Raw genomic sequence first — 25141 nt, 5'->3', positions numbered from 1 at the left:
TGCTAGGATTGAGAAAACCTAACGTTATTTCGTTTCAGATTTATGTTGATAAAGTTAATGTTAGTTTTTTTAAAACTAAGTTTACAATTATTAATATTATTTTACCCTAATATTTGGCTGCGTGAAAGGCCTTCACTCTCTCAAGAGCGCGTGAACTCCTTTCACGCAATCTGAGCGCGAGCGCTCTCTCTATTTACATTGAGAGAGTGAGTGAGAGACAGAAATGCCTAAGCATTACAGTAGCCTACCCGTGTGAGATTATAATACTAATAATAACTGCACTTTTTATATAATAAAAAATACAGTAAAGGTACAACATTTATACAACCAGGAAAAAAAAAGATTAATCATATTGAAGTAGAATTATTTAAAATGAATATTTAAATTAACTATAAAATTATTAGTTTTGATATATTCATAAATAACAGCTTTTATTGATTTTATGGTGAATGGCATGAAAATAATATTTTTCTCTTTTTTTAGTGTCAATTTTCATCTGATCGTTGTGATCAATCTAGCATTCATCATTCATTGGTGGTGGTTGAGGAGATTCCCCCTAGCGCTTTGAGTGCCGAGAAGAAAAGCACTATATAAATGTAATGAATTATTATTATTATCTGCATGTATGATTTGCCATGTTCTTAAAAAATGTATTAGTCAATCAATGATCTTTGATGAACAATCAATACATTTCGATTTGTAAATGCAATATTTCTGAATAAAATTCAGTGATGTTTTTCTTTTTCTCACCTTTTCCTTCCCTTGTTTTTTTGTCAATAGTTGTTACATACACCCAAATGCTCTTTTAAGAGCCACAGCACAGTGCGTCTTTGGCTTTGTAAGTATATGCATATATTTGTCAGTCACATTCTCAATATTTGTGTTTAGGTTCAGTAAAGCTATGTAGATCATGCAGTTAGTCATTAATCTTGGCTTAAAGACTAATAATTGTTAAAGTATAGGATCATCTCATCTGATTATTGGATTTAAACATTTATTTTGTGGTGAATTAACCTTTATTATGTAATTAAACAGTATATTAGTCTGTGTGCCTAGTGTAATGTGCCCCTTTTTTATTTTTTTATTTTGTATTTTTTGTCATCTAGATTTGTAGATTTGACATCTAGACGTAAATATACATTTTATTTTAGGAGACTGAAATCAGACATATTTTCTTTAGATTTATTTTGTTGCACTGTTTGAAGTAGGACCAGTGGTACTCTAAGAATTAATAAATCATTGAAAACCGATGTAGCAGCCCTGCCTGTTTTAGGGGTACAAATAACAATTATTCATTATTTATTTAATTTATTTCAGGATCTGAATTTCGGTGTGGACATTCAGTCACAGTGTGCATAATTTGACCAATTACTGCAAGTTCCAAGCTTATGAAAAAAAATACTTTATTGTATTTGAAATAGATTCCTTTTCAATAGTACATTCCCATGGTCTTTTTCTTTTTAAAGAATCTATCCGACAGAATCGGAATACTGAATACTCTGGATGGAGAAACTGAGAAATATATAAAAAGATGGCTGCAGCTGGCATCTGATACGGATGGGGGGAGAAGAGAGCGGGCCCTAAAACAAAAAAATTCTTCTTAAGGTATGTTTCAAAGGTTGTTTTCCATTTACTATTGAGATCTATCTCGTGTCATTCAGTGTCCCCTATTAATTGCATTCTTTCTGTCATTCTGTACCTCTTTTAGGATATCCTTGAGGTGAGCCTGAGAGTTCATACAATTTCTCAGGTTTTATGCATTTGTTGTCAATTTTATTTTATGTTTATCTTGTCAAAATGTTTAAATAAATAAAAAAAATTCTGAAATTTACATGGTGTCATTTTCATTTGGAGCGTGACCTCTTGGCAGGATTAAAACAATGATATTTTTTTGCAGTACAGTCAAGTAGATTGTTTATTTTATTAATATTTTGTGTTAATATTTGTTAAATGTTCATGTCATATGTCATATCACGACCATGCTGTCATGTGTTCAGTGTTACTAGAAGAATCATTCTCAGTTCATGAAAAGTGAAGGTTTGTTTGAGCTCATCTAAAATATAGTACCAGCAAAAGAGATTTTGCGACTGACAAATAGTTTAGAGCAGTAAAGCACAACGCCTACAGTACAAAAGTGTAACACTTAAAGCCTCTGAATATTTGCATGGCCTACTTAGTAATGTTATAATATATTTCTTTAAGTCTTTAATAATACATTTTAGTTTTTTTTTTTTTGGTAACCAATAACTTTTCAAACATAATACATGAATATACTTATTTTAGCAAGCTAATATTGCTTTTGGCAAAATTTATTATTGTATTTCTTATTACAGTTTTTTTCATTCGCTAACAAGCGTTTGTCCAACCAGTAGTCACATTTTCAAAACTCTAAACACAATTAGCACAGCATCGGTCTTTTGTGGCCATACCATTCACACATTTCATGTCGTTTTCACACAATATGCAGTCAGTGAACACATTTCCACAATGCTTACATTTTCTTAACAGACAAGCTATACTTCCCAACAAAATTATGGATTGTTTTTGTAGTATTTACAAACGTTAACACACACCATCCCATAATAGCAAAAACAATATTCCAAACCTTAGATACAGTATAAAAACCTCTGCTTCTGCAATGATATCAGTTCAAAAACAATATATGTCAGCTGATAATAAACAAACAATTGAATAATTGACCCACAGCTTATGTTGGGTAATTGGGCCAACCACAGCTGATTCCAGTCTGGCTTAGACTCCAGAAAAGGTTATTTTTTTCTATTACATTGACACTTATACAGAAAAAGGAGGACTTCGATGAGTGATGTTTTTGGAAACAGAAACAGAAAAAGACAAACACTGTAATGTCTGGACGAGGAAGAGTAAGAGCAAGGGGCCCAGGGAGAAGAGCAGGAGCAGTGAGAGATGCAGTGAGAGATGCAGGAGCAGTGAGAGATGCAGTGAGAGATGCAGGAGCAGTGAGAGATGCAGTGAGAGATGCAGGAGCAGTGAGAGATGCAGTGAGAGATGCAGTGAGAGGAGCAGGAGCAGTGAGAGATGCAGGAGCAGTGAGAGATGCAGTGAGAGGTGAAAAAAAAACTGATTTGCTATTTACTGGAATGCTTTGGAATGTGAACATTACTGTGCACATACAGTTCCCAACCAAGAAATTTAGTGTAAAAACGGTGGATTGCAAGTTTTGCGTGCAAATACATGTAAAACTGAAACATCAAAGTCTATGCAGTTTTTGTAATGTCAACAATAGCCAGTATTTTGAAACCTGGTATACTTTGATTGACTGCATGTACCTTGTGAAGTGAAAACAAGTGTTATTCTTTGACAGAATAATTTCATTTTGAATCAGATTTCCAGTGTTTTGGTAAAGTTAGTGTGTGCAGAGAAAGATGTGTTCTATTTTGAAATGAAGAGTTAGTATATATTTAACAAAATGTGTTTTTGAGAAGAAAATTATCCATTTGGCAAATTGTGTTTTGTAGGTGTGAGTCTGTGTTAAGAGTTTAGAAAAAGTATCTGAAGTATGGGTAAGCGCTTGTTAGCGATTGAAAAAAACTGTAATTAAATGTAGTTCTGCATTTCATATATTTGACTTCGGAAAACCAGACTCGGGCCAGTACCGGTTAATTATACAATTTATGCTGGCGTGATTATGGCCCGACTCCGGCAGCGCCGGCTCAGTTTCGGCACCCGGACTCGGGCCAGTGTACTCGGGCCGATTCTGGCGCGTCATTCATTGCCGCGTTTCACAAGAGTCCGGCAACCGGAACTGGGCCGAGTTATTTCTTCCGGCTTGCCGGATCTGGGCCTTTATTGGCCCACATCTGTTTGGCTACCTGGGATGTCAAGTAAATGTGTCATTACCATCACATCATCGAATATATATAAAAAAATAAAACTTAAATGATAAATCAGTGCTTTTAAAACATTTTGTGGTTTCACATAGAATCTATTTTATCGTGAACTTAATGGGATTGTTGATTTTTACTTGTAAGATGAATTATAGTCATTTAAGTATCTACATTTCTGATTCATCAATCTACCCTGGCTTGGAATATAAGCTTATTTTAAGTGAATGCCATATATCAAAACTTTTTTAATACAGTGATAATTTAGACTGTCCAACATTGTCAGATATATATAATTGTAGGATGTTTTTGTAATGTATACATAATTTATTGGCAAAAATATGGATGGTGATGGTGATGACATTGCCGTTCTGGTAATGACAGTTTGTTGCGGTGATGACAAATCACTGATCATAACCTATTGTAATTTAAGAGCCTAAGTGACTTCAGACCAAAAAAAAAAAAAACACCAGGTATTAATTGGTTTAAACATCATAGTTTAATCTGATTATGAAAGACCAAACAGGAACTGTGTGTATCTGCCGTCATCACCACCACAACCTGTCATTACCAGCACAAGCTGTAATGTGCTGGTAATGACTGTGCTGGTAATGACATTTTTGTCAAAAAACTAGCCTTGCTAGCAAAGATGATGACTAAGCAAGTGTAGCTAGCTTTCTGCATGTAATGTACACCATTTTAACTATTAAAGTGATAAAAATAATCCAAAAATGTTGAAAAAAACAGAAATACAACACATATGGTAATGACGCATAATAAGTGTACGTGCCCAACACAAAAAATAAAGAGTAGACTTACTTAATTTTCTGGACATCAAGGCATCAGTCTTGCAGCTTGAAATCCATGTGCTCCACTATGCTATTAGGTTACCATGGCTACCAAATAAACTTTTGATGAAAAAACAGTTAAAAAGTGCCTTTATGCAGAGCGTGTTGGTAATGACAGCTAAACCATGTGACAGGTAGAAAATTAAGCAAAATAAAGAACAAAATGCATATATATGCTTAATCTGTGCATGTAGTTTATTAGTTCAGGTAACATTTAATTCATATGCCTATTTTTTTAAATTAATTTGTGATAAATAATGTTTGAGATATGGCACGACATGTGAAAACTCTGGTGGCGGACAACACCAAAACACAGATATTGTACCACAAAACACCAATAAAATGTGTTAAAATCATTAGTAAGAGCAGCCATAAAAAAAGTCTAGGCTTGTTTTTGTTTATACTAATTAGTGGTGCTAAAATGTATTAGATTTAATTCGTTTTTAATAGAATTACGCCCTGTGGACAGAAATAGGCCCGAATTCTGGGAAATACCCACAAACCGAACGATTCGTTGGACCATTTTTTCCTGCCGACCAAAATCCGCGTTGGCGCGACCACCATGACGTTGCACAACATCAAATGGCAAACGTAATAAAAGCGGAACGAAACTGTGCTATTATTTTGTGCTTCACGGACCGTTTCAGTTCGGACCATCAATGTCAGTGCAGCGCGCGCCGAACAGGGGCGCCGAATCGTGATGAAGCGACACTGTTATACACAGCGCTAAGAGATCCAGAGAAAACATTAGAATTCGCCACTGAAGTAACGTTACTAATAACATCACTGCGAGATCTAGTGAGAAGCATGCACATTTCTCTGTTATTAACGGATCAAACGTGGAAACCAGGAGAAACATTTTGCCATGAATGAACTAGTTATAGGCAAATTTACGTTCACAGATCAGCAACATTCGCCATGGATTTAATATAGTAACACTAACTGTAACCATGGAAGTTTGGCAGAAATAGTCAAATGCTTTCAGGTAGGCCTACATCACACATCTTTTTCCAGCACTTCAAAACTCAAATATTATTATATTTAAAAGTTATTTTTAATGTGATGATGACCAAAACATTATTTGTTCATCCTTCAAATATGACCCCCATTTATAAAACTAAAGGTTTCAAGATGTAAAAAAAACCTCACACTTATTTAAAAATATTTTTTCTTTTAATAAATAGGAAATTTATCTGTTATTTCTTTCTTTTTGCTGTATCGAAAACGTACATCACTGTATCGTATCGAACCGAACCGTGAATTTTGTGAACTGCCTATTTGCAAAGCACAAAGTAAATTTAATACGTACATATATTGTACTGAAAAAGCACTGTTCTTGTATTACAATAAATATTTAGTACAGTAACTTGGTTCATGTTTAAATCAATTGTCTCATATCTTTATGTACTAGTAATTCTATACAATGATAGGTAAAATGGAGCAAGTCAAAAGACCAACTGGACCTTCTTTGCCAGTTTGCACACATTTCTTTGAAGGATTGCAAAAATATCGTCTGAATATCGATATCGAGATATTGGAAAAAAATATCGAGATATTCATTTTTGTCAATATCTCCCACCCCTAATTGAAGCCTACATGCTGTTGACCGATGTTGGCCGACAGCGTTAAAGTCCCTGTAAAGGCAATTCTAAAAAAAAATTCTACACACATTATCAATTTTAGAAATGTATTGCTAAAACATATTACAAAGACCGTGAACTGTGAAGTACTGAATTGTGGAGTTAGACCGTTAAACAGTTTTTCAGCATTGCTGTGTTCCTAAATCTCGGGCTCGATGACGCACTGGAGCCCCTGAGCTCCTGGACACGCCCCTACTTGATGATGCACTGGAGCCCCTGAGCTCCTGGACTCGCCCCTACTTGATGATGCACTGGAGCCCCTGAGCTCCTGGACACGCCCTTACTTGATGACGCACTGGAGCCCCTGAGCTCCTGGACACGCCCCTACTTGATGACGCACTGGAGCCCCTGAGCTCCTGGACACGCCCCTACTTGATGACGCACTGGAGCCCCTGAGCTCCTGGACACGCCCCTACTTGATGATGCACTGGAGCCCCTGAGCTCCTGGACACGCCCTTACTTGATGACGCACTGGAGCCCCTGAGCTCCTGGACACGCCCCTACTTGATGACGCACTGGAGCCCCTGAGCTCCTGGACACGCCCCTACTTGATGACGCACTGGAGCCCCTGAGCTCCTGGACACGCCCCTACTTGATGACGCACTGGAGCCCCTGAGCTCCTGGACACGCCCCTACTTGATGACGCACTGGAGCCCCTGAGCTCCTGGACACGCCCCTACTTGATGACGCACTGGAGCCCCTGAGCTCCTGGACACGCCCCTACTTGATGACGCACTGGAGCCCCTGAGGCTGGCTCCTCCCCTAACAATAGAGCACATTTTTTCATTTCATTTCATTATATTGTTTATTTTTACAGGGACAATGCACAATTAAAAGTAATTGCACCAGAATTAGCTAATAGCTAGTTTACATCTGCTGTCCCTGGGCAGGTAAACGAATAAAATAACATACATTACATATACACCACATAAAACATCACAATACATACATGTGCATAATATAAAATTTAAAACCAGAATATAAAACAGATAATGTACAACACAGTGGTTGCAGATCTGTTGTGATAGTAGCCAGTACTTTAGCTTATTTTAAAAAATTGAGAAGCTATTGAGGCTTCGACATTCACATCAGTTCGCAGCTGAATCGCGAGTTACTGTCAGTACTATTAGTTACTACAGCCTACAGTTTGCTAGCTAGCTATGCCTTCGTCACGGAAATACGTACTACCTGGATGCGATCACGTACAAAACAGATCGGTGTCCTTATTTAATTTTCCGAAAAACGATCACATCAAGAAGAGGTGGATTCATTTTGTAAAGAGAGAACCTTGATGGAGAGCTGAGGATCACCGCCAAAACCCGCTTCTGTAGTGAACATTTTACACGGGATAGATTTATAAACTTTCGTCTGAGATTCTGGGATTCACTGATAATCCGTGAATGGGTAAATGGGGCCAAACCGACTATCTTCCGTCATTGGCCTTCATCCTCCCTTCCCGAAAGCAATATCACCTAATATCACCGTCGGAAGCTTTCCCGCTAGTGGGCGTGGTTTCAGCGCAGCCAGCGGACACGCCCCCACAGCGGACACGCCCCCAGCATTTAAGAGCAGAGAATACTGCTCAGTTTTTCAAGATTTTAATAGCTTATTTTATTTACTTGGCGGCTTTTTTTATCATTCAAATTTGGCTGGGTGGCTAATAACACATTTTTCTGTGGTGTGACAATCTCAGAACACATACTTAATTTTGACTTTACAGGGACTTTAATGTTTTACCCTTCTTGATGCTTAGAAAGGGAACAGTTATTAACATCAATTGTTTTGTTTATTTATTAATGGAACATTACATCATCAATTTGCTAGTTTCGCTGCACAGACGACAAAACCTGAAGGTGCTGTTGAAGATTGTCAGCCGATCGCACCAGAAAATGAAGATTATGAAGCTCGTCTTTAATCAGATAAATTATTGTTTTGTGAATAATTCACGAAATTGAGATGGCTGACAGTGTTACCCATAGCAACGAAATACATTTTTCAAAACAGATCCATAGGCCTACATTGAATAGCTCTTAACATTTTGTTGACTTGGCTACAAAAATTATACACTAACTAAATAGTATTGCTTTCAAGATAAAAAACAATGAAATTATAACCCTATTATACATTTCAAGGTTTAAATAAAGAGTCAGGACAGTTTGTTTATTTATTTAAAACCGGGTTGGATCGAGTGTTTTTTCCCTTTGCGAAGAAAAATTAGAAATATAGAATTTAATACTTCCGACATTTTAAATTTGTATTGCCAAAGAAATTTCAGCTTTGCTGTGTAGGCTACAATTAAATCAGTACAAAATGAAAATAGTAGAAAGCAACATAAATTAAGAACAGGCGTTTATCTTTGCCTCTCTCTCGCAGACGCGCTGGATCTCAAGTTTCTTTTGTCTTCCGCACTGCACGCGCTGGGTCTCGATATTAAATGTTCTCTTACGAGAGGTTCTCTCGTATTGCGTAAGCTAGCTTACGCTGCGGGAAAGATTAATCTTTGCTGAGATATTGAAGCCAAAAAATTATTTCATAATTTGTATCCATTGACAACGCAGTCCCTCTGCGGCAGACCTAGAGCAGGCTAGCTAGCAGCTCATTGGTTCGCTCAGAGAGAACTGCTTAAGCCTATGGGAGAGCGGGGCTGAACCCGCTTCCAATGAGAGGCGCCCGCGCGCTCATTGCGTCATGGCCCGCCAGAATGGGCGTGGCTATGGTGTATATAACAGTCTCTCCCAGGCTTATATGTTGATTCATTTCATCTTCAGCAAGTTGCACGCTTCTGCTGTCCTGAGAAAAGCCGTCGCCGTCGAGAAGGCATCACACTAGCGAGCTCCCGGACCCTGAAGAAGCCGGCCGTCTTCGCCACCTTCAGCCGCCCTGCAAGCTAGCGCCATCCGACGACTGTATCCTTCTCTTTTCTCTATTTATATCTAAAAGAGCCGAGCGTCTTTTTAAAGATGTCTCGTTTTTCCTGCGGCTCTTGCCGCGCTCGTCTCGAGGAAGGAGACCGCCATGTCATCTGCGCTCTCTGCCTGGGACTCGAGCACGCAGAACTCGCCCTCGCGGATGGAGGATGCGACTTCTGTGAGAGCCTGCCGTTATCGTCCCTGCGGGCACGACTTCTGGCAGCAAAATCCGCTCCCGCGCCGCCTCCCTCTTCACCGCGTAAGAAGAAACGCCGCTCCCAGAGGCCGCCGGAGCCCCCTGCGGAAACATGCGGGCCGCCGCCGCCGCTTCCCGCTTCCCGCTTCCCGCTCTCCCTCCCCGCCCCTGCCGGACATACAGTTGCCGCCGAGTGGCCGCTCTGTCGCTTCCGATGACGCCGCGGAGGAGAAGGACTCCTGTTCACTGCTCGCATCAGACAGTGAAGGATGGTCATCTCTCGGATCCACGAGAGAGTCGGCGGGGACCCGCGCCGGGATAGAGGAGGAACTAATGCGCCTCCTCTCACAGGCCGTCGAACGCCTCGGTCTCGAGTGGTCTCCTCCACCCGAGCAGGCCCCGAACCGGATGGACGGCAGCTTTTTTCATCGGCGCTCGACCCCCGCGTGTAACCGGGCCGCCCCATTCCTGCCTGAACTTCACACAGAGCTGACGAAGTCCTGGAATGCCCCGCTCTCGGCTAGAAACCGCTCCGATATATCCGCCTCGCTGCGCTCGGTGGACGGAGCCGCCGAAAAAGGTTACTCAGCCATGCCGCCCGTCGAGGACTTGGTCGCCGCACACCTCTGCCCGCCCTCTGCTAGATGGCGCTCTTCCCCCACGCTTCCTTCGAAAGCTTGCAGAGCGACCTCGAGCTTTCATGCTCGCGCCTACGCCGCCGCCGGTCAGGCCGCCGCAGCGCTACATTCTATGTCTGTCCTCCAAGTATTACAGAGCGATATTCTCCGTGAGTGGGCCGAAAGCGGTAGAAACCCCTCCCCCGCTGTCACGGATCTGAGAAGTGCTACGGACCTCGCCCTTCGCGCCACTAAAGCCGCCGCACAAGCTCTGGGGAGATGCATGGCCAGCCTTTGTGTTGCCGAGAGACACTTATGGCTCACGCTCGCCGACATGGGAGATTCTGAGCGCGCCGCGTTTCTTAACGCGCCCCTCTCCCCGACGGGCCTTTTTGGATCTGCTGTCACGGGAATCGTCGATCGCTTTTCTGAGGTCCAGAAAGCTACTCAGGCGATGAATTTGTTTCTGCCCCGCCGCGCTGGCTCTTCCGCGGGCCGCTCTCGCGAGCCTCCTGCCAGAGCTCCACCACAGCGCCCCCCTCCGCAGACTCAAACAGTCCAGCGCAGACAGAGCGGCCGCCCTCGCTCTCGCTCTGACAGCCGCCGCAGACCGCCGCCCCCACGAGGCCCGCGACCTAAGATCACGCTGAAGCCTGATCATCAGAAGTCTGCCTAGCAAAGTCAAGAAAACGACGGTGCTCTCCCGCTGCGGCCGGACCGCCGTCAAAGCTTCGCCCTCTGCCAGTCCCCGTTGTTTCGCCGACTGCTGTAGTGTTGACCGCCACAAACAAGCCGGTGTCCCAGCCCGCTTGCGAGCGTCAAAAAGCCGTTTTTACGGCTACCCAGAGAAATCTCAAAAAGAGAAAATTTGCCAGTTGTGTAGAAAATGTGCCCACAATCATGTGCTCACCCATACACACAAGCATAACATATCCCGTGTCTCTATCAGAGCCCCATCACATGAAACGGGCACAGCCCGCTCTAATATCAGAGAACATAAACACGCCCACGAGCTCGTGCGCGTGTCCCCTCTCTGCTCGCTCTGTTTCACGGCCCATAGACTCCTCTCTGAGTGCAAATCCCGTTGCCACACACATTCAAAGCGCGCCCACACACTGTGTCCAGCCCGCTATGTGCAACAATCAGGGCGATATAGCCATTCGGCCACTAGCCGCATGCTTCAAAGCGTGGGAAGCCATTCCAGGCATTTCCCCGTGGGTACTAAGCATTATAAAGAACGGCTATCTGCTACAGTTTCGCCGCCGCCCGCCTCGTGCGCGCGCGCGGCTCGAATCTACTGTCAGCCCGCTGGCCGCCGGCACGCTCCGCTCAGAAATTGCGACGCTGTTGCAAAAGGGGGCCATAGAGAGAGTCCCACCATCTATGACCGAGTCGGGGTTTTACGGCCGTTATTTTCTGGTTCCCAAGAAAGACGGCGGCCTCAGACCGATTTTAGATCTCAGGTCTTTGAACAAAGTGCTCATGAAGAGACCGTTCAAGATGCTCACTACCAGGAAACTCCTCGCGCAGGTGCGCCAGGGGGACTGGTTCATCTCTCTAGACCTGAAAGACGCCTATTTTCAGATCCAGATAAATCCCCGTCACAGGCCATTCTTACGTTTCGCCTTCGAGGGTCATGTTTATCAATACGCCGTTCTCCCGTTCGGCTTATCCCTGGCGCCCCGCACATTTACGAAGTGCATGGATATGGCGCTCGCCCCCCTGCGGAGCCAGGGGCTGCGCATATTGAATTATCTGGACGACTGGCTGATTTTGGCCCAATCACAGACGGAGCTTCTGTCGCACCGCGCAGTTCTCCTCGACCATCTGAAAACGCTGGGCCTCTCTGTCAATTGGACAAAGAGCTCCCTTCAACCCAGTCAATCGATTTCCTTTCTAGGAATAGATTTGAACTCGGTCACGATGACGGCTCGCCTGTCTACACAGCGCGCGCGCAGTGTACAGCGACTGGCCGCCTCGTTTCAGATGGGCACCCGCTCACCTCTGAAAACTTTTCAGAGGATGCTGGGTTACATGGCCTCAGCCTCCGCTGTGCTTCAGCTGGGCCTTCTGCACATGCGTCCGCTTCAGCTTTGGTTAAACAGCCGTGTACCCCACCGCGCGTGGAACACGGGCCGCCAGCTGATCAGAGTTACGCAGACATGTCTCACGGCGCTGCAGCCATGGACAGTAGCAGAATGGTTTCGACAGGGCGTCACGATGGGGACCTTTTCCCGCCAAAAAGTCATCTCGACAGATGCATCCAACACGGGTTGGGGTGCAGTCTGCGAGGGCTCACCGGCCTTCGGCCATTGGTCGACACAGGAAAGCCCCCTACACATAAACTGTCTGGAAATGCTTGCGGTCGAGAACGCGCTTTCGCGCTTCCTCCCGCGCATTCGGGGACACCACGTCCTGATCCGTTCGGACAACATGGCTGTGGTCTCCTATCTCAACCGTCAGGGCGGTGTCAGGTCCAGGAACCTCTTCCCACTGACACACCGCATTTTAGTTTGGTCTCAGAGCCGCCTGCTCTCGCTCAGAGCGACGCATGTGCCGGGCCATCTGAACGACGGTCCAGACATACTGTCCAGGAACCTCATCTCCTCAGGAGAATGGTCCCTGAACACACAAACAGTCCAAATACTGTGGCGGCTATTCGGCAGAGCAGAGGTGGACCTCTTCGCGTCAGAAGAGAACGCTCACTGCCCAATATTTTTCTCAAGGAGCGAGGACGCGCTAGCCCAGGAATGGCCTCGCCGCCCGCTCTATGCATTCCCTCCGATCGCTCTGCTACCACAGGTAATTCAGAGGATCAGGGACACACGCCACTCGGTGCTCCTCATAGCCCCGCGTTGGGAGAGTCAGAATTGGGTTCCGGAGCTCACTCAGCTGTCGCAGACAGCCCCGTGGCCCATCCCAGTCAGAGCAGATCTCCTCTCTCAAGCTCGCGGCACGATCTGGCACCCCCATCCACGGCGCTGGGCGCTACATGCATGGGTGATCAATGACTATTCGTCGATTTGCCAGAAGGAGTAAGAAACACTATCATACAGGCTAGAGCACCTTCCACGAGAAGGCTCTATGCGTCTAAATGGTCTGTGTTCTCAAAATGGTGCACCGACAAACATCTGGACCCACGGTCATGCGAGGTGCCGTCTTTGCTTGTCTTCCTTCAAGAGATGCTGGACAAGGGCAGGTCCCCCTCCACTCTCAAGGTTTACGTGGCAGCCGTCGCGGCGTTCTCTGGACCCCGACGCGCTCAGTCCCTGGGCAAAGACGAGTTAGTCATCCGCTTCCTCAGAGGAGCTAAGAGGATGAACCCTCCGCGCCCCCCTTCGGTTCCTATCTGGGATCTTTCTATAGTTATCGAAGCTATGAAAGCACCCCCGTTCGAACCGCTCGAGTCTGTGGACCTAAAATACCTCTCGCTCAAAACCGCTTGTCTGACGGCTCTGTCCTCAGTAAAACGCGTGGGGGATCTTCACGCGCTCTCATCCAGCGCCGCGTGTCTCGAGTTTGGTCCGAATGATTCGGTTGTCATTCTCAAACCTAGACATGGCTATGTCCCGAAGTCGATTGGTACCCCGTTCAGGGCTCAGATTATTTCCCTATCGGCTCTGCCTTCATCCGATAGTGAGCGCGACGCCAATCTCCTCTGCCCGGTGCGGGCTCTGAGATTGTACACTACGCGCGCTGCCGCGTTCAGACGCGCGTAGCAGCTGTTCGTGTCGTTTGGGGGGCGCACCAAAGGTCTGGCCGCCTCTAAACAGACACTGTCTAGATGGATAGTAGACGCTATCGCCTCTGCTTACGCATCTAAATGCCTGCCCTGCCCTCTGGGCATCAGGGCGCACTCCACTAGAGGCATGGCCTCATCGTGGGCATGGTCCTGTGGAATTTCCATTCATGACATTTGTGTGGCCGCGGGATGGGCCTCCCCGTCCACTTTTGTCAGATTTTACAACTTGGAAGTTCCCGCCTTGCAGGCAAAATTACTAGCTGTCTAACGACCAGCTCCCTAAGAAGCTGCATTACTGGGAGTCCCTCACACAACCGGTTCGCCCCTTGTGCTCTCCTTAAATGCTTATACACTTCATGTGCCCACTCTGCCGGCCTCATAGATGCTTATGTATACACTTCATGTGCCCGCTCTGCCGGCCTCATAATACATTCACTCCACGTTAAAAATCCCCCGGTATCACCCTGGGATTCATGAGTGGATTCATAGCGTGCACGGCGTTGACCAGGTGTTCCCGCAGCGTAAGCTAGCTTACGCAATACGAGAGAACCTCTCGTAAGAGAACGAATCGGTTACCTAACGTAACCTCGGTTCTCTCTAGAAGAGGGAACGAGTATTGCGTTCCCGGCCGTGCTTGCACTACTAGCGTTTCGCTTCATGCTGAAATAAATCAACATATAAGCCTGGGAGAGACTGTTATATACATCATAACCACGCCCATTCTGGCGGGCCATGACGCAATGAGTGCGCGGGCGCCTCTCATTGGAAGCGGGTTCAGCCCCGCTCTCCCATAGGCTTAAGCAGTTCTCTCTGAGCGAACCAATGAGCTGCTAGCTAGCCTGCTCTAGGTCTGCCGCAGAGGGACTGCGTTGTCAATGGATACAAATTATGAAATAATTTTTTGGCTTCAATATCTCAGCAAAGATGAATCTTTCCCGCAGCGTAAGCTAGCTTACGCAATACTCGTTCCCTCTTCTAGAGAGAACCGAGGTTACGTTAGGTAACCGATTCGTTTTTCAGGATAGAAAGCTAATAAAACTGTATGTCGCTGCGTGTCACCAATGACAAAAAAAAACCAACAACTGTAAATTATTATTATTTAGCATTTGTTGCTTAAAAGAAACAGAATACCTTGTTGAATTCACCCTACAATAAAACGAGGTTGCTCGATCGTGAATAAAAGAGCTCTGTCTGCTGCTCACTCACATTCGTTTAGTTGGCATGAACGCGTTTCGTCAACAGTTCAACAGTTAATGCCATATTGTTGACAATCATACACACTGCTCAAACATTCTACAACTCTACAAACCAGTTGAAACAACTGGATTGAACACTTAAAAAAAAAAAAAAAAACTTTAAATACAGCTAATTTAATAAGATATAGGGTCTACATTTGTACACATCGACAGATTTATCCTGAAAGGAACTTTGCCTGCTCTTTAATATAAAAGTGTATCATCAGGCTGGCTATCCAACACTCTCCATATGAAAGAGAAGCGATTAACAGCTTGTCCTGCACCCCCACGATAAGCACTGAACTCTCCCTCCAACCCCCCACAGGCTCTCTGAGGAGCGTCTGAGACAAAGAGTTGATATTAAAGTGTTGATAATGAAGGAATTAAATAATTTAGGCTACATGTAGTAATATTTCTGTCATAAAAGTTTATCAAAATTATTTCAATGACTAAAGAATGAAAACGCTATTTCGGTTTAGGCCAGCTTTTATGGTGGCAAATCAATGGCAATAATAACCAAGCGCACAACTGATGCTGGCGCACTCGGTAAATGACTTCTGCGAGAGGATAACAGATCTACACGTGAGGAAACGGGAACTCGCGAGCTCATTCAAAAACCGCGCGCCCACATGACATCTCCTCTGCACGCAATACAAGCCATCGCGGCGCATGATCATTGCCCACGCTCTTGCGCTTGATCTGCCCTCGCCTGCTGCTTTTGCTCACTGAACAGTTTTATTTTTGGCAGTCGAGGGGCGGGACTTACTATTTTAATAACCTCAAATGTCATTGGTTACTTCCCCTTTTCCGGAAGTCAGTTGTGATTGGACGCCTGTCCAATGACCCGTAATTCACTTGACTTGAGACACGATACATCACTTAATTTGTTTTATTTATTGTGGTTTATTAATGTGTAATGTGATTTAATGCATTGTTAATATAGAATAGATTCTTCCCAGATACTTTATTAACAGGAAGTCTTACTAGTGATTGCATTGTGTTGTTAAGAGATATTTACAGACTGTAATAATGCATATTATTAGCATTGCAAATGTACCCACATTTTTATACATTTTTACAAAATATAAGTGGTTCATTATGTTTTCTATTAAATGTAAAAGGGGTTCTGGCTTCTCAAGTTAAGATACAGTACACAGCATGAATTATAGCTTACAAATGCCTTTTCAGAATTTGCTACAGAATACAGAGGAAAAGAAATTAAACCCAGCAAATTATTAAACCCAGCTTAAACCCAGCAAATTAGATATTAAAATATTATATTTAAACAAATCAACCCCCCACGAGGGCCGGTTGTCTACGAAATTGCCCGGTAGATGTTTTGGTCCCACTCGCCCCTGTTAGCGTCATTGCACCTCATTTATTTTCACTGACTGCGAGATAGTGTAACGATGCGGGAAGAAGAAAGCGAGAAGTGAATCCAATTGCAAGCACATTTATTAATAAAACAAACAAAAGAAACTCAGACCAGGAACACAGAAACAGCAACCATTACAACATTAACAACTCACAAACACAGGGCTGAAACACAGGGCTTAAATACAGGGGTAAACGAGCTAAACAAGATAACAAGAGGGCGTGGTTAATCAGAAACACCTGGGGATACTTATAAACCAGAAAAAAGGACTACAAAACATGACACAGCACAGAAATAACTAAAGTTCACACAAGACAAGGGAAACACAGGACAGACAGGAACAAGACATGAACCCACACCGTGACAGATAGGCCTATTTTAACTTTTGATTCATAAAATGTTCTGCTCTAAAAGTTTGTTATAATCGGTTTAAAATTTACTTTTACATAATTACATTTTGCTTTCGTTAAATTTAACCAAATCTGTTGTAGCCTATAGGCTATTTTAAAAAAATATTTTTTTTGTTCTAAAAGTTTGTTCTATTCGGTTTCGTTTGTTATATAATAGTTCAATGTTCGTACAAATAAAAGTCTATATGTATACTACAACTATAAATTGTATGATTGTTTGATTAAATAACATTAACCAAATAGTTTTTCTTTAATTAATAATACAATTATTACTTAAACATGCACGTTCAACTCCACCAAATCTTTGTTTCATTATTGTACAGCAAATGTACATAGCTCTTGTTTTGATTTTTCATGTTTGTTGTAGGCTTATTTGGAAATTACCATAGTTGTAGTATTTCATCCTTACTGTTAATTGACATTAGCCCCACTTAGTTTCAAAATGCGGCAATTGCTGCTGTTTTGCTAAATGTCCCTTTGCTCTACCTGGCGGCCATTTCGCGAACGACTTTGAATGCCACTGGTTTATTTTTGCGCGCCGGTAATAGGCATTCTGGTAGAGTACCTTCTGTATGTGCTGCTATTCTGGAGTATACCTTGATAATTGAAATGCACAATTTTATTTTTGTGCACACTTCTCATCAAAATTCTAGATAACCTTTTAGTGAAATAGTTTTCTGAACACAATTGTTTTCCATCAAGCCCAGATTCACTGCATCTCTCTGTAGCAGGTCTATGAGTCTCCAGATGTTCACAAACATGTCACGGATCTTCAGGAACGAACTCAATTGCAGACAGTTTGTTGACACACAAGGTTTATTGATAACAAAAAGGGAAAAAAAAACCCACGAGGGGGGGAAAAACAGCACAGGCAAAGCAAAAGACTAACAACAATAGACTAAGATTTAAACATAAAACTTCACAGGAACAAAATAACTATAACAAGAAAACTTCTTTGTTTAGACAGAACTCAAGACAAGGTACTCACAAGTATTACCGTGTGTGGATACACACACAATCAATCACAATGAACCAGCACAAGACAGCAAACACAAGGGGATAATATAGGGAGACCAGATAACGACAGCAGGTGACACTGATCAGGCAATGAAGACAAGATGAGGACAACAAGGGGGCGGGGAAAGAGACCGAGACAACACAAGCACACAACACAAAATCAAGGCCATGTGCCTGCACACAAAACATGGATCTGTCATGATCCTGCCTCAAGACTAGAGAAATGAAATGACAAGAGGGCAGAATCATGACAGAACCCCCACCTTAAGGAGCGGCAACCAGATGCTCCAAAAGAGGACATCAAACACGAGACATGACAGACTGGGAAACAGACACAAACCAACAAAACATGACAAATAAAAGCAACGGCATACAAGAATATACAATAATGGGGTTGGGATGCATCAATAAAAATAACAAACAAGGGAGGGGGGGGCGGGGGAACAAGAAAGTTCATAGGTGGTTGACCAGGGAGGGTGGGAGGACTGGGGGTCTTGGGTTTACGGGTCGAGGGTTGAGGACGAGGAATCCGGGCTGACTTGGACGGGGAGACACGTGGAGAAGCCTTGGGGGAATCAGACTGGGACAGGGTGACATGTGGAGAAGTGCTAGGAGAACAAGACTGGGAAGGAGACGGTACATGACAAAAGACAGGGGAGATGTAGGCGACTGTGGGGCGGAGATGGGCAACACTGTGGCTGGCTGAAGAGCAGGAAAGGGGTCAGTGTACTCAGTAGCAGAACCAGAAACAGCGCTCATCATATCAGATTCAAAAGAGGCGCTACTCATGTCAGACTCTGAACCTGCGATGTCTGCAGCTGACACTGGAACAGAGTTGACGGGAACAGATCCTAGAACAGTGTTGTCTGAAACCGGCTCGGGAACAGCGCTGGCAGAGACTGGCTCGGGAACCGCGCTGGCTGAAGCATTGCCCTCAGCAGCTGGTCCAGGAACCGTCGCAGGCTCAGGGGAAGGAAGAGACGGGGAACGGGAAGCCCCCTTCCTCCTCCTCTTTCTCCTAGGGCGGGAAGCAGAGACCATAGCCGGATCTGTGACCGGTTGGGGAAGTGCAGCAGGAACCGTGTCGGGCGGAAGAGGGGCTTTCTCTGGGTGGGTTGACTCCGTCGCTGAGGACTCTGAAGGGGACTCCCACGAGGTCCGCCTCCCTCGTTTTCCACGAAGACCGAAGGAAGCAGATGGAATCTCAGGAGTCGTGGAGGAGCTAACCTGGTTCCCAAACGTCGCGACGCCTAACAAACGACCCTCAGGAATAACAGGCAGACAGGCAGAAGGTGAAGACCTCGTGGAGGAGCCCTGCAGCTCCTCCTGACACAAACGGTCCACCACTTCCCAAAACGGACGGCGAATCAGCCCCTCCCGTTCAGTCAAAGGAGGAGGACCATTGAGACCTGCGATGAAGTATGAGTTGAGGAGGATCTCAGGCAAGAACCTCCTCCTCTCTTCCACGGCCTGGGCATACTCTCTCAACGACCTCTCTCCCTGGGGGGAAAACGGTGCCTTGCCACTCTTCATGTCGGAGGTAGTCGACAGCCACCATTGTTCAAGGGGATCAGATTGTCGCTTGGCAGAAAAAGACAAACTGTCTGCTGGGTTCTTCTTTGGCTGGTTCATTCTGTCACGGATCTTCAGGAACAAACCCAATTGCAGACAGTTTGCTGACACACAAGGTTTATTGATAACAAAAAGGGAAAACAAAACCCCACGAGGGGGGAAAAACAGCACAGGCAAAGCAAAAGACTAACAACAATAGACTAAGACTTAAACATAAAACTTCACCGGAACAAAATAACTATAACAAGAAAACTTCTTTGTTTAGACAGAACTCAAGACAAGGTACTCACAAGTATTACCGTGTGTGGATACACACACAATCAATCACAATGAACCAGCACAAGACAGCAAACACAAGGGGATAATATAGGGAGACCAGATAACGACAGCAGGTGACACTGATCAGGCAATGAAGACAAGATGAGGACAACAAGGGGGCGGGGAAAGAGACCGAGACAACACAAGCACACAACACAAAATCAAGGCCATGTGCCTGCACACAAAACATGGGTCTGTCATGATCCTGCCTCAAGACTAGAGAAATGAAATGACAAGAGGGCAGAATCATGACAAAACATGCAGTTTCACAAGCCAGTTTTCTCTGTGCTGACGTTTCTCACTTCTCCTGCTTAAAAGCCAGAAAGATCTTACTTTCACACTCTGTATTCATACTGAAAACCATGATCTAGTGAGCTTTTGCCCCTCTGCTCGTGAGACGTTTCTATTCTTATGAGTTTGCTTTAGGACTGAGTGTCGCTCTAGTTTCTTTAAAATTTATATTTATTTGTGTATTTAAATGTTCAAAGAAAAATAAAAAAAATTATCGTATCAATCTTTTTTGTAATGCAACAGACATTTATTTGAGAACCGAATTGACTGTTCTGCAGGTTTTTGAGTCCTGCTGCAGAGGAAGCCTGTCAGTATGTGAATAGAGTTGTGGGTGAAAACCCGTTTCTCCAGAGAAAGCTGAATCTGAGTGTACATAAACTAGGAGACACACAAGTGAATCAGATCGCTGCTCTACTGCAGGATAAACACTGTCGACTGAACACACTGATGTGAGTATTGCTCATTTATTTATAATATTACTTTACTTTTAGTTGCAATGTTAGCTGATGATAATATTTCCTCACTTGTTTGAGTCAGAGCAGTTTTTTCCTCAGCATCACACAGAGCCACAACAATTTAAAGTAATAAAATTAAACAGCAAATAAAAAAAAACTTGATATCAAGCTTTAAATATTTGGTTAAGACAGACAGTTGGATCAAGGGTCAATAATTATTTCAGTTTCTGTAGAGATAGAACAATGTTTTTTGTGACATCAGAATCAGAAATGTTCATATGTTGTTCATACAATGTTTGTATTTCCCAAAATGTAAAATGTCTAATTTTGCTGCAGCATATACTGTAACTTTTGAACAAGTGCATTTTAAAAGTCTGTGATCAGTATCTGCCTGTAATAAGATCCACTGAACGCTAGTGATGGGCGCTTTCGAAACACGCTTCATGAAGATACGAAACCTTTCCGAATCTTTTGTTTTGAATCAGTGGTTCGGAGCGTGTATCAAACTGCCAAAGTCACATGATCTCAGGAAACGAGGATTAGTTGCGTCATAACTGTTTCAAAACGTTTGGAAATGTCAGTGGTTCACCGCTGGGGGAAGATGATCTCTGTGAACCCATGAATCATGCAGATTAAACAAGTGTCTGTGGGTTTAACCTTATCTCTGATCAGTTTTATACCTTTGAAGATGTTTTAATTAGAATTAGATTTAATTAATATTTGTATAATTAAAAGGAATAATAGTAGTTAATAATCTCTTATTGGCCTGTTTAGCTGAGCCATCCATAAAATAAACAGAATGTTGTGGCTTTTCCTTTCCAACAAACATCATCACTGAGTAAGAGACACTCTGAGTCAAATTTAATAGTTTATAAAGTATTTATTCTCTTGCAAGAGAGATCTTCGTCACCAATACACATTCGTGAGTCAGTGTGGAGAGATAAAGTGAAGCAGTGTCTGTCTTTTTTATATCTTGTGTCCTCCAAGGCCTTATTTCTGCCCTCCCCTCACAGGAGAGATATACTTTGTTTTTTTCTATTTCTCCCTGGCCCTGAGAGTAAATGCCCCTTAACCCTTTAGGCTATAAAGTACAAATGCACTCAAGATGACCCCTTGACCACCTGCTTTTCCTTACCTCCACTGACTCCCAACCACAGTAAATTATCACCCAAAGGCCCCCTCTCACTACATTCGTGAGAACAGATGAGGCCATCATTAGGAATCACTGAAATCAGAGTAATAATAGAAAAATTCCAAAACAAGAACAAGCACTGAAAATTGATACAAGAGCACATATTATACAGAAACTTGATATTTAATCATATTAGATTATTAGTTAATTGCATTTGATAGATTGTACTTTCAATAAAACATTTGTAATGGGTTTGTAGAAGGTGTTTATATGCAGTTTTTGGCCAGTGTGTGTCGTTTCGAAACTACACGCTTGCACGCTTAGACTAACGCTTCAAAACAGTGAATCATTTTGCGAAGAAATTGGTTTAACTGATTTGAAGCTTTGAAAAGCTTTGTTTCTCCCATCACTACTGAACGCAAGTGCAGCTTTATTCAAATAAACGTGAACAAAACTACAAAAACAAAGACTTGACTGAGAAACATGAACGTCACCAACAGCAGTTACAGGGAACAAAGCCAGACAGAAGACAATGGTCACATGAAGGCAGAGCCGTACGCAGGGTTTTATAAAAACTGAGGTCCCAAAATTGATGTTGCTTGGGGGATTCAGGGGAAATTTAGATTTTCCTGATCTACACATGTGCAATTTAAGGTGTTTGAAGGACAACACAATTGGATATCAATAGCTTTAAAAGCATGTCAGTGGGCAGCAGCATACATTATTTGTCAAGCAGAAAACAGATTCTTAAACTTGAGAATCAGGTTAAATGTTGCAATGAATGATCCACACTACAAATTGAAATCCAGAAATGTTATGCTTATTGTTGACAAACACAATCACTTATTCCAAACAGGAATGATAAATGATTCAATGATTATTTTGCATAGATGTTACATTTCAGTCAAACGCCAATGCAATCCTTCTGTGTCCAGAGGCATATGAGCAATATGGATGAGCATCAAAGATCAGTTTCAGCAACTTGTTTATTTCCTGAATTAATCAATGTTTTTGGACTAATCAGTTCAATTAATGGTTTAATTGCTCACTCATAAAGACAGTCACGTGTCGCCCCCTACTGGCTTACAGATGCAAGTTGCACAAACACAGACAAGTGGAGTAATACAGTGACAAGTCCCAGTGCTGATACTGGTGAAATATTCAAACACATTCGAAGTATATAAATATATATTTATACAATAATACTATTATGGAAATATATTTAATAGGTGCTTGTGTATGGAGGTATTATGATGCCATAAAGAATCGCATGCGCAGGGTAAGATTTGTGAAATTGTACTTAAGATTGCAAGTGTAAATTAAATTAGCATGTGCAAGAGACGATTTGTAAAAGTGTAAGAAAAAAATATTTGCAGCATTTTAATCGTATTCGTAAGTGTAATTCATGTATTTTGAAGCTGCAGCTTCATGTTTATGCAAAATAAATAGGATCTGTATTCTTCTGACTTTCATTTTTCCTCGTTTACACTTTTGGCACGTTTTTTTGCGCACAAATCCAGCCAAAAGCACTGCGGGCCTGTGACCATCAATTTGCAACCGAAAATATGAGGTGCCCCTAGGGACATTATTCAGAATTACCATGCATACCGTAAAGCTTCACATAATAGCCGAGTCCCAAATAGACGCCTGTCTCTTTTACACGCCTGGTGTGGCGACAGGCTTGGATAAATAAAGGCCGGTCTCAAATAGAGGCCTGGTCTGTTTTTTAGTTTCGGGTTGTATTTAATCTTCTAAAACCCGTCAGATCGTCTGTTTAAGCCAGTTCGGTATGGTGCAGATTGCGCACGCAAGAGAGCCCTGCGCATCTGGGCGGAGCTGTTAGCGCAAGCGAGGCAGGAGGAGTTAGCGGAGGCCGGAGAGGGAGAAGTGGAGGAGAGCGACGAGGAGGAGGAATTCACCAATGAACTTGTAGTTTAGGATCACGGCACTGACTGACAGAACTAGTGTGACTGGGTTTTAAAACAGACTATTGGAAACTAAATGCTGCTGTAGCTCTTCAATAAGATGATCATCAGAGATGTGAACTATTGTTATTTCTCTGTCTTCAGTCTGTATAGATGCAGTATTACAGAGAAACAGAGTCTCATCCTGACTTCAGCTCTGAAATCAAACCCGTCACACCTGAGAGAGCTGGACCTGAGCGGGAATAATCTAGGAAACACAGGAGTGAAGCACTTATGTGCCGTACTGAAGGATTCACACTGTAAACTGGAGAGATTGAGGTCAGTCACATTCACATACAAGAATCAAAATGCTTAACCCTCTGGGGTCCAAGGTGTTTTTGGGGTCCTTGAGATGTTTTGACATACTCTGACATTTGTGCTTTTTTCAGTTGCTTATAAACAAATTACTGGCAAAGGTGTAATTACACTCTATTTAGCACACACAGGGCTACCATAATGTGTTATCAACATACTAAATATGTGTCCACAAGACTTTAAACTAATGGATGTTGTCGCCTAGAGTTTTTTCTTCAAAATGATCTGAAAATCATCCTGCCTTATCATTCACATAAAACAATAGATTGATTTAAATTTAAAAATGACACTTTTTGTTTGGAAAGGCAATATGCGCAGGGGTGTGACCTGCTGTGATTCACACCTGAGAAGACAATGGGCCCGCATAATGAGCGCATAATGGGGCTGCATACTAATGACCCTTTCATTCAGGTGTGTCACTGAGCCACAAGAATGCAATGACAATATATATATATATATATATATATATATATATAGGCCTATATAATACAAAATTGGTTCACAGTTCCAATTATTTATTTATTTTTCAAATTGTGCTTGCAAATTGTATAATATAAAATGTAAACATTTCTAGTAATTGTGCAGTTAATTCTCATACTGTTTTTACAGAAAGTTTGGGAATATATCCCAAATGTGTCACTAATAAAACACAATACAAATAATTTAAAGAGAAGGCTTATATTGAGCTTTTAAGATTTACCTAAGATTTATTTATATGTAGCCTACATATATTTTTGCTATTTTAATAAAAAGGTTACAATTACAACAACAATTAAAATTAACTATATTTCAAATGTAATCTTTCTTTGTATATATTAAAGTATACATTTTATCATACATATTTCACAGTTGCGGATTAATTAGTTTGAAAATAGCCTACAATCGAACAAACACTATAATAACATCGTATTTTACAGTAAAAACGACATCTTGTCTTTCATATGTAACATATAGTTTTTATGATTCGGACATATAAATGTTAATTTGCAGTTTAATACGTTGCATATACAAAAATATTTTATTTCAACATATTTCAGTCGATTTTTACTCATCTCAGTATTGGAATATAGTTAGGTAAAAGCTGTTCATTCATTCACACACAAAAATGCGATTCATATTCAAACAGTCTTTTTGTTTACAGACACTATTTCATATCGCGATTAGCACAAAGCACTTGAGAATAAAGAATGTAGGCCTACCTATTCCTCAGCTGGATCCGTTGCTCCTCCAAATGAAACTACC

At 42.6% G+C, this 25141-nt stretch overlaps 1 protein-coding gene across 1 annotated transcript in view; it reads left to right on the top strand.

Annotated features, from left to right (window-relative positions):
- The window catches only part of LOC130096225 (NACHT, LRR and PYD domains-containing protein 12-like), a 218279-nt gene that overhangs the window by 14498 nt on the left and 178640 nt on the right, over nt 1–25141 (top strand). The window contains exons 6-7 of the mRNA XM_056262904.1: nt 20312–20482; nt 23690–23863. Of these exons, the coding sequence (XP_056118879.1) occupies nt 20312–20482; nt 23690–23863 (345 nt within the window). The remainder of the gene's footprint in view (nt 1–20311; nt 20483–23689; nt 23864–25141) is intronic.

The sequence above is a fragment of the Rhinichthys klamathensis genome, unplaced genomic scaffold (assembly GCF_029890125.1).
Source record: "Rhinichthys klamathensis goyatoka isolate OS25496 unplaced genomic scaffold, OSU_Roscu_1.1 h1tg000011l_1, whole genome shotgun sequence".
NCBI lineage: Eukaryota > Metazoa > Chordata > Actinopteri > Cypriniformes > Leuciscidae > Rhinichthys > Rhinichthys klamathensis.
This window is presented reverse-complemented; position numbering and strand designations above follow the sequence as displayed.